The following is an 11181-nucleotide window of genomic DNA, read 5'->3' on the forward strand; positions in this document are numbered from 1 at the left end:
GGCAGTGGAGTTCGACCGCGGTGGGGTCCGATGGTGGCGACGGTGAAGTCTAGGGAGAGGCCATCGGGGGACGCGATGGGTCACAAGTGTCAAGGTCGTCGAAGCTCAAGTCGGAGGAGATAAGAAATCGTCGAGCTTCTTGTGTTAGTCGCAAACTTGCAATTCCATCTGGAAGACGTGCAATTCAGAGGAGTTGGGCTCGGTATTGATGGGCTCCCACTCTAGTTGCTCTCAAATCCAGATGGGATCAAGCTCCAATTCTATTTCTAATTCACAATCCATCTAAACAACATAATTCAACTAGGTCTAATTCTAATTCAGCAATTTTGGCCCCAATTCGGAGAACCAAACAGGCTCTTATTGATATTGTAACACCATGGATCCAAAATCCGCTTACCGCCTAGCCCTTACGTGAGACAAGCACATGTATGATTATAGTACCCCGCTTACACTTTTTTACTCGCTTCATGTAAAAAGGTTAACCAAGATATGCAATTTTTAGAATGCCAATGTTTATCTCTCATCTACATAAATACCCATGGTGAAACTAATTCCACCACAACAACACTGGTCCACATAGAACAACACAACTACTAACAAACTAGCCGGCTGAGGTGTGATAGATATACATACCCTACATCCTTTACAAGGTGGTCATGCCTTGCACACAAAACTGGAACATTACATGATAGGTCTAGCCTCAGCCTAGGGCCAGCCCAGTGTAACACCTTGATTTTCAGAATTTACAACTTTTTAAAATTTTACAAGATTGTTGAATAGCTTCACCAATAGAATAGGTTTAAAACCTATTTTCTTAATTAATCAATCAATATAGGTTATTATTTTGTGTTCATTACATGCTGAGTTTTGTTAGGAGCCAGGTAAATGCATTAGAGTTCTTTTTCTTTTTTTTCTCTTTGGCATTTTGAGTGAAAAAGATTTTGAAAAGGTTTTACAAAACTCAGTAATGAATAAGTTAAGGATCTTAATGGTTGGAATTCAAAATCTTTGAATTCATCATCTATTCAATCCTTTATCATACCTGATCCTTCTCTAGTTCACTTCAAATTTTATCCAAATCCTTGTATAAAGCCAATCTCTCCTCTTTCTCAAATTCTACCCAAATCCAAATTCAAATTCCATATCTACTCTTATTCTTTTTCAACCTCATTTTTTGTTTCACTTAAATTCACTCCAAACTCAATTTAAATTCAAACTCTATTCAAATTTCTCTGCAAAAGTTTCTTTTCTAAACCCTAGATATACCTAAAGTATCTTTGGGCTCAATCTTGCTCAAGTCCAAACCCTTAGCCAAGTCTTCTAGATGGCCCAACAAAGGATCCATGAAATCTGTAAATTTTCGCGGAGTCCTCGACAGCCTTATCTTCTCATGAAGTTTCGGAATTCAAAACGGCTTCAAATATAAATCTTGACAATACCAAAGTTGTAGGTCTCTTCGAGAGCTTCGATTTGAACCTATGGAAGTCCTCTTTTGGATAATGGAGCTAGGAGTTATAGCCCCCGAAATCAGTGTTGCGCAGATAAGTCAGAGTTCAAACAATTTATCTTGTGGTGCATTTTTGGAAATCAAGATGACATTTTTAGAAGTTCCAATGACTACTAAAGTTGTAGATCTTTTTGATTAATACAATTTAGAGTCAAGAAACGTCCAATTTGGAGTCCGTAGGATAGAGATATCATCCTCGGAATAGAGAGCTGTGAAAAAGTAAACCGTAACCGACTCAAACTCGAATCCGATTCGTGTTCAGCTTAGACTCTACCTCAACCAGCCGCCCCTAGCCCTATAAATATGAGTTGCACGCCCTATCTTACCCCTATTCCATGCCACCAGATCCTAGAAGTCGTTGCTGTCCTGTCCGTGCGCCACCGTTCGCCGGAACAGCCATCGTCGCTGCCCGTGATGCTCTACCTCGTCGTCTTCTCCGCGAATCCTCCTTCTTCGACCATCAAAACAAGGTGAGGATTCCTTATTCTCCTCCCTTACTACTGTTTTAGCATCATACTAAGTCCCTAGCTAAGCCCTAGTCCAACCAAAGCCCGATCTACACCGTCACAGTCGTCGCCATCGCGGACAGCCACGCTGTAGCCAATTGGCATCGACGTTCCCGGCCAACTAATTCACCGTTCGCCATGCCCTTTCACCGGTGCATGTCCCATGATGTTCCCCACGCCCTCACCAACCAGGTCGGTCAGTAGAGCAGCCAAACCACCGTAATCAAGGTTGACATACACGCTGTCCGGTTTCGGGACGTGTTCTGCGCGTGCACCGGATTTGCATTCGTGTTCCCCGTCAATCCAAAAGCCATATGGATGCACCAACCACTTCACGGCGTGTCCCATCGAGTCTTCTATGTGATCCTAGGAGCTTATCCCTGTTTGTGCAGCGACACGACCAGGACATCATTGCTAACCACAGCACATCGCAGCCATCACCCGTCTCATCTCTGCTGATCGTTCTTCCTCTCAGTGGATGATCTACCCAAAAGTATGCCATAGCATTGTGTTCCCGGGATATACAAACATCTCTATTCAAATGGTTTCTCAAATTTCATAGCCAATCTCCTGAAATGCAAGCGTCTTTGTTCCTGCATCTGTTCGCGGTCACCACCAAACCTAGAAGCAGTCATCGCTGTTTTGCCGCTACCTTTGATGACCCCTTCCAAAACTAACCATACCGCTGAGTTAGTCTTTCCGCGTTCTACGCTATGCTTCCCTCGTTTCGCTGAAACACCACTGAAGCCTGATATCGATGTTAGTGGCCACGTGCCCGATCGCTGTCTTCGATGAAACCCGAACCATCGCCGCTACACAAAGTCACCGGTAGTATCCTTAACCTAGAAGCGCAACCTTCGGCCTTTTTGATCCATCATAGGTGATCAAGACTAGATCTCCGCGTATCCCTTCTTTAATTCAAGAGGGTACTTGCATAGTATGCCAAGTTAGCGCCACATCATTCTCCTTAGCCTAGTCAGCGAAGTCTGGTCTGCCCTACACTTCTTGAATCTTGCGCAATAATATTGTCAAGCCTAGCGTAATGATTGCACAATAAACTCTTTTCCCATAGAAAGATAACTCCAGTAAACTAGTCTTTCTTTTCAGTCTAATCAATCTCCCGAAAGCTCATTATCTTTTCATCTTAACTCCGATTTAGGCGATTCTTGCGTCTAAATGTTTCTAAAATCATCCCTATCCAACCATAGTATTTTTAAAGTATTTTAATGATGTTTAATATGTTTTTCTTAGTATTTTCCTTTGTGTTGTTTGTCGGTAGTTCTCGCGATTAGTCGATAACATTCTGGAGCAGTTCGAGTGACTTCAAGACCAAGACTTCGACAACACCGAGCAGTATTGGGAAAAAGGTAAGTGTCCTTGATCATCTTGAACCTATGTTTTTAAATATTTTGTTTTACAAAATTGCATGCAGGGTGTGTCAATATGATGGATAGTCACCTGTGTTAAAGTTTTTCCTATATTTTCCCTTATCATCCCTTGAAACCTATATGGTTTATGGTTAGATATCTTTGGTGGGTAGATTGCTTAGACGTGCTTTTGGGATACTGGGAAGTGTCATAATCTTGATTAATGAACTTATGCAATAATGGTCGTTAATGTGTTAATGGTCTAGCAATATGGAACCTTAGGCCTTGAGCAAAGTAGTGTTGTTGATGTTGATGGTTATGTTGTTGGTTTAGTGTTTGCTCAAGCAACCTAAGTAAGGATCAGTTCGTAGAGCGACAACCCAAGAAATATCGTACCAACCACGAGACCTGGTATGGAACAGGCCTAGCCTATTAATTAGTGGATTCCAGTTTTGTGCGTGCTAAATAGAAGAGTGGATGTGTGGGGATGGCAAAGGCCAGAACTATTTGGTTAGTGGTATGAGATGTGTAGTAGAAGGGAAGAGTAAAATCTTTCTAGAGCTACAAGGCGCAAAAGGGGGTTTCTGGGTGGTGTGAATGCCACTTTGACGACGGTGAAACCTAGCGGGCATACACATACTGGATGAAACTCTGTAACGGCTTTGTAGTGACTTTCCGGGTGACACACCACTGGCGTGTGTTAAGTGTCTAGCTAACACGGCAACATGGAAATCACGACTTGTGGGGAAAGCTGGACAACCTCTGCAGAGTGTAAAAACTGTTATAACAGCCTTGCTCACGGTTATGAAAGACTTGGATCCTCACATGATTAGTGGGTTGTGATTATGAGCTGTGGTTATAGATTTGATTGTGGTTATAGTTCTAGTACAAGGAGTACTAGATGGTTGTGGTTTTGCTTATAGTACATGGAGTACTAGACGGTTATGGTGTGCAAGGTGTGGAGTCTTGTATGCTGGATATTGGACTGTATGGGTTACATTCACTTAATAATTGTTTAATACTTTTGAATCCAAATATCTTTTTATTACTCGCATTTACGCAAATATACCATATGTTAGTCTATTCTTGATATAAGCATGCATATCATTATCTTTCCCACACTTGCTGAGCGCATTATGTGCTCACACTTGCTATTTTTCCTATGCCATGTGATATGTGTGATGCTACTCAATGAGTGAAGATGTTGAAGACTATCAAGACAAGGTTGTAACGTTCTAGGCGCGTGTCTCCCGGTCGGTTGACTACGGTGTTGTTGTCACCAGTGCTTCTGTTCCACTGCAGATATCTTTATAGAAGATAATATATGTCAATTACTGTAAGAGTTTAACGTTTATTTAATAAAAGTATTGCTTTTGTTACTTCACCTGTGACGTCCTTATGTGTGTTGAACATCCTTAGCACACATAAACCGTACCGGGTTTTGACCGTTAAAACTGAGTGTGACACCCAGGAGGGGGCAAGTGGGGTCGCTGCCCTGGGCGACCAAAACTCAGAGGCCTCCTCCTATATAAGTATACATGTATACTACTTAAGATCCAATAAAGCATTACAGTCCAAATTTTAATAGATTAGTGATCGTAGTTACATGATTGTTCATAGGCTTTAGCTTTCGTTCGGCCTAAAAGAAGCAGCTTTACTATTTTGTTTCCTTCACAACAGGTTAGTTGCATCCCAAATTAGCCTAAATTGATTTTACCATAGCGGTCAATGTCTTATATGGAGATTTCTGAGTATGTCGTAGAAGCATATTGCTATCCTAATGTTTATATTGTTTATCGAATTTTATTTATTGTGCTTGTAACCGTGATGTCAACTGAAAGAATGTTTTCAAAGTTGAAAATATTGATGTCAACTGAAAGAATATTTTCAAAGTTGAAAATATCGAATAACTATTTAAGATCCACAATGTCTAAAAAAAGATTAAATAGTTTTATAACTTTATGTATTGAGAAGAAATTATTGATCATCATCAATGACTTTGCATTTAGAAATGTTAGAAAAAATTATTTAAAATGATCTTTATAAAGTGTTTGAGGTGAGTATTATTTTTGATATACCTTAAGTGTTTATTGAAAATATTTTTTAATACACCAAATATTATCTTTATAATTTATACTTCAATTCAGTAAATCCTATTTCTAGTTTCATCTCGAACCACAAAATTTCAGAACCGGCGCTACCTCGGCCCATTGTATCCGTACCTCCCATTGCAGCTATCGCTGGAATGGTCTCCGGTCTCGAAGCCACCGACTGTAGCATTCATGCATGGCAGGCGCACGGCACGGCCATGTGTTAATCCTTTTTATAGCAGCACACGGAAGTGCAGATTTGCAGTTTCTTTTATAGGATTTGCAGTGTGTTGGTCTGTTGGGACAGTACAAGCCTCCGAGAAGAAGAAAGCCATGGTTGGGCCTTTTCCTCATTGGCGCAAAAAGACCACAATAGCCTTTGGGCCATGTAACGCAAGCCCATCCTGACACATAAGTAGCATCGTGAGCCTCCAGAGGCCATCTCCAACAGTAAAATGCCGCACCTTTTTTACCGTATCCCTCTCCAACAGAGATAGTATCGAGCAAACACTGATACGGGAGGCAGCTGCCCGACGGCATTTTTGCGGCACTATACGGCTGCCTCTATTACTATTCACAACGTATGCACTTGAGTTTGAGAAGAGGAGAAGGAGAGTAATGAAAGGTAGGAAATAAAGTAGCTGTTGAAGATGTAAAAAATAAGATATGTTGTAATAGTATTATAGGTGATGGATTTTTAGAGTTTTCGTTGGAGATGATCTAAAATGCACTACTTCATGTACACGTCTCGGCTTTATGGATTTCAGCTCTGTTTAAGATTTTAGACGTTTATTGCAGGGTGATATTAAGTGATCGAGAATTGCATTGTTTTCAGTCGCTTGACATCCAGACATTCCGCTTATAATAAGGAGAGGGGGAAAATGAACTGAAAAGATGACTGACTTGGAACTATAAAATCAAGCGACGGTCTTTATGATTGGGAGATCCTAAAATATCATGCAACACTCTAACAAGCCCGATTACTTAACAGAGATGGGATTAAGCTGGAAAAAAGAAATAAAATAGAAAAAAGGAGGACTATGCTAATCCGTCAAGTAAGGCTTAGGCCTAAAAAAAAAGGAAGGCGTTGTTGGGCCAGTATAACGGCTATTTGGGCCTTTGCCTTGGCACAACAAAGACCATATAGCTTTTTGACTACCTAACGAAAGCCCAGCCTGACTCATAATATATATAGGGTTATTTTCTTATATGCCACTAAATAAACTTTTATCCGTACTGCTAAAACTGGTATCCCATCAATGTCATTGAGTTGATTTTTTTTATCCCATCAATGCCATTGCCAGTGGATTGGCATCGAACGAATTCCAGTTTTAACCGTGGCAGAAGAGTGATATGTAATTCTAATATATATTATATGCTTTAACCTCTGTGGTTTTCTCTCTTTTTTTCTCGGTCACGCATTTTTGCGCGTATTTCACCTCCGTGGTTTTCATCCACATCCCTGCATGCTTACTAGTGAAACAACTATTATTACGTTAACTTACAAATTACTCATTTCTATAAAAAAAATACATGCCGTTTTTTATTTTTTATATTATACGACGTGCAGCTTTAATTATTATTATTTATTAGAATATAACTATAATATCTAATAAAAGGCTCATGCTTGTGTGCTTCAAGAGGAGAATGGAAAATATCCATAGTAAATGGAACTTCACCCAATTCAATGACCTCGGGTACTTATCTACTCATAATAATATTATAAAATATTTTCAAGATCAGTCTACATATGTCATTTTTATATTTTTAAATTAAATATTTTAAAAGTTATTGATGATCAAAATTTTAAAAATTTAACCGGATCTTAATATAACGACAAGTATTATTTTTATAACTAAAGAGAGTACATCCAAGAATATAATAGTTATATGCAGTGTATCTCTCTACTGATAACCGCATTAAGATGTATGGCTGTCATCTCCAGTATATCCAAAATTTGACAATATCTATTTACAGTAGCTCAAGAACTGTAAAATAAAGGAGTTCTGAAAGTGTCAGTACATGGCAGCATACCACACGCATTGAATGGATGCATCTGATCTCGCTCTGAAGTCACTCTCACTAGCTAGGCCCTGCGTCTGCATACCATACCAGTAAAAGATAATGTGACAAGAGAGATCGAATTCAGAACAGCATCATGAATTGACCAGGACACTTAAAATCAGGTCTCATCAGATGAAGTATGGCCTTAAAACATCTTTCCATGTTTCTTGACTGACAGCAGTATTAAACAGAGCTGGCTATAGAGAATTGAAGAGTCCTTTGCACGGCAATTTCCGCATCACGGGGCTTTGTATAACTGCAGTTACGCCATCTTCAATAAAAATCAATAGAAATCATAAAATTTTATCCTTAAAATACTATTACAATATTCTCTATCACTATTATAGTATCTCTTATTCCCTCTATCTCCAACAGAAACTCTATATATTATCAACTATCTTCTCTTTCCTATATTAAAATATTTTGTCCTTCACCGTCATAACCGCCGTAGCAGCATCAGGTTTCACCTATTCCCGTTGCAACTGGTATTGATTCGCACGATTAAAATTAGTGGTACGAAAAAATTGCATTTGTTCGGGGAATAATAAATATTTGTTCGGCATATTTTTTGTCGAAGCTAATTTTTTCGCCCATACAACTACGCAGTCAAAAATGATTGTTTGCAACGTATGAAAATTTAGCTTGCAGAGGAAGGAAGAAGCAGTCTTGCTGCGGAAGCCTCACGACTAGTGGCCTGTAGGGGAAGGAAATGCGGTGGATTCCGTCAAAAGGCTCAGCATCTCACTATATATATGAGGCTGATGTACTCTCACTTGCAACCCAGCGAAATGGATCCTCGTTCAGCCTGGAAGTAGTACTTGAGAGACTTATGTTTCTCCAATAATTCTTCCGATGAGGAAGATGATTTGGTCTTAGCGACTCTCAGCGCCTGACATGCGAACGGGGAGGCATCACACAAAAGACCGTGGGGCGGTTCAGTGCCGGGTCATCGTCGTATCCACCGGAATCGGTTGGAGGGCCACAATAGGTTGTACAACGACTACTTTGCGGACCCCGCGGTGTACCCCGACTACATTTTTCGTCATAGGTACAATTGTAAACAGAGATTGTCGTGTGTATGTACAGAAGGTGTGTGAGGTGGTAATGCTCAGTGTTCGTGCAGGTTCAGGATGAAACGTGACCTTTACTGCAAGATTGTGCAAGCGATTGAGGAGCATGACCCGTGGTTCCAGCAAAGGAGGAACGCTGCAAGCGAGCTGGGGCTGTCCTCCTTGCAAAAAGTTACTGCGGCATTCCGTATGCTAGCGTACGATGCTCCTGCAGATTCTCTGAATGAGTGCCTCCGGCTAGGGGAGAGCACCATCATTGAGAGCATGAGGCAGTTTGTACGTGCTATCGTCGAGGTGTTCGGCGATGAGTACCTCCGTGCTCCGAACGAGGAGGACACTGCTCGCTCGCTTGATATGAACCAGCGAAGAGGGTTCCCTGGGATGCTGGGAAGCATTGACTGCGTGCATTGGAAGTGGAAGAACTGTCCGACGGCGTGGTCGGGTTCTTTCACTGGCCATGTGAACGCACCGACGATCATTCTAGAGGCAGTGGCGTCGTAGGACCTGTGGATTTGGCACGCCTTCTTTGGAATGCCAGGTTCTCTAAACGACATCAACGTGCTGCACCGTTCACACCTCCTCGACAATCTTGCCGTCGGCGAGGCACCCAAGGTACAATACTCCATTAATGGACACCATTACACCATGGGTTATTACCTTGCAGACGACATCTATCCGGAGTGGGCTACGTTCGTGAAGCCCATACAATCTCCTGTTGGGAGGAAGCGGCAACACTTCGTGGTTCAACAGGCGGTAGCACAAAAGGATGTCGAATGGGCCTTCGAAGTCTTGCAGTCCCGATTTCCCATAGTTCAGGGAGCAGCGAGGTTCTGGGATCAGGAGACCCTTAATGACATCATGACCGCCTGCATTATCATGCACAATATGATAATCGAAGACGAGAGACCAGAGGGGGAAGTCGAACACATGCACGAGGGTGTTGGTGAGGAAGTGGTGCCGTCGCACACCGCAAAGGTATGGTGAAATTAGAAGCAGACCAGGTCATCAGCAACTCCGTGATGATATTGTTGAGCATCTCTGGCAACTCCACGGAGGAGAGTAGTATCAACCTCTTGTAGTTTGATCAATTACATGGTACGTAGTATGTCCTAAGGAACTATGTCGTATGTACGTGCGTATTATGTGAGTGCGTGTTATGTTTGGTAATGGAATAGACCGTGTTTGTTGCATGTGTAATCAAATGTACTCAATCCTAGAGTCTTTGTGCATTGCACTAGCAACATACAGAAGCGACAAATGTAACACAACATAATACCCCAAAAAATAACAAATTAACAACCAAATCTGGACAGACCAATGTTCACAGACTCAACTTGACCTTATACATCAACTCCTACACACAATGCTCGGAGTCTTGCAGACCAATGAACCATACAGTTCTACACACACAAATAAAACACAACATGTGAAACACAACCGTGCATTACATTGATTGTCCGTTAGATGCAAGAAAGATGGAATCTCAAACTTAATACAACCAAGTGCACAATTTAGCCGGATGGGCCAGAGGCAGCACGGCGAGCTGCAATAATGCTTTGCCGGAGGCTCTTGTAGTAGGCCTACTGGTCCTCATCCATCTGCGAAAGGTCCATGTTCATTATCTCCCTCTCCTCCTTTACCTTTTCCCTCTCCTCCTTGAACTTTTCCAATTGTACATGCTCCTCCTCTAGCCTGAGCCTCTGCTGCTCTATTCTCATCATCTCAGCAAATCTCTCAGCCCTCTCCTTCTCAACCTTCTCTTTCATGGCTATCTGGCAGTCAAAAATCTCAATCATTGGCCCATATGCTGAGTTTGAGGAGGAAGAACTGCGAGCAACCTCCTTCGAGCGGTTGCGGCCAGGTGGGCGTTTCAGCCGTGGACCGCCACTGAAAGGCCCTGCAGCTACACTGTCGGTTTCGTTCACCCTAGGACAAGACTCCACATGCTGCGTCGATGCGGGGCTATCCGCGGCGGACGTCTTCTACATCTTGCGGGAGGCCTCAGATTGCCACTTGGGATGATGCCGCAACTCCACCCAACAAGGCAGCAACGTGAACTCCTTTTCCACGGCTTGGAACATCTGACATGCCGCCGCAATCTGAAACACAAAGAACTCAGTACTAATTGGACAGTGCCATCATACAATGGCACATAGCTACATAAACAACATAAAATAAATGTACCATGTCGGGCTCGGTTGTCCCACTCCTCCTATTACGTAGGGCCTTAGCATAATGGCCGCAGAACCTCTACATCATCCCGTTGATGAAGGTCCACCTCCCCTGCAGAGACTTCTTGTTGCGGGTGGAATGGAAGTCTTTGTTCTCGTGGAAAAAGGTATCGATCCTCTACCAAAAACCCCCTATACTCTGGCTGCTCCCCACCACGGGATCCATACTCACGTTAAGCCATGCCTTCACAAGATGAAGGTCCTCCTACTTGGTGTAACTGCATCAACGGCCACCCGCAGCTACCACCTCTCCCGGTCCCTCGGGTTGCTGATCTCCTGCCACATGAGGCTCTGTCCCGAAGATGTCTTCTTGGGTTGGCGGCACAACATCAGCCCAAGGAATCCC

The 11181-nt window shown here is 42.4% G+C and overlaps 1 protein-coding gene across 1 annotated transcript; it reads left to right on the forward strand.

Moving 5' to 3' along the window:
• The first annotated feature begins 8664 nt into the window (after positions 1 to 8664).
• On the forward strand, positions 8665 to 9588 carry LOC133923170 (uncharacterized). The gene is made up of 2 exons (XM_062368603.1): positions 8665 to 9046; positions 9143 to 9588. The coding sequence occupies exons 1-2, from the start codon at positions 8665 to 8667 to the stop codon at positions 9586 to 9588; spliced, it is 828 nt and encodes a 275-aa protein (XP_062224587.1).
• The last annotated feature ends 1593 nt before the right edge of the window (positions 9589 to 11181 follow it).

Source organism: Phragmites australis, chromosome 6 (genome assembly GCF_958298935.1).
Source record: "Phragmites australis chromosome 6, lpPhrAust1.1, whole genome shotgun sequence".
In the NCBI taxonomy this organism is placed as follows: Eukaryota; Viridiplantae; Streptophyta; class Magnoliopsida; order Poales; family Poaceae; genus Phragmites; species Phragmites australis.

Coding starts and splice junctions, on each gene's coding strand:
- LOC133923170 (XM_062368603.1), top strand. CDS start 8,665: ATGAAACGTGACCTTTACTGCAAGATTGTGCAAGCGATTGAGGAGCAT. Junction 9,047..9,142: donor CTGTCCGACGGCGTGGTCGG/GTTCTTTCACTG, acceptor TTGGAATGCCAG/GTTCTCTAAACGACATCAAC.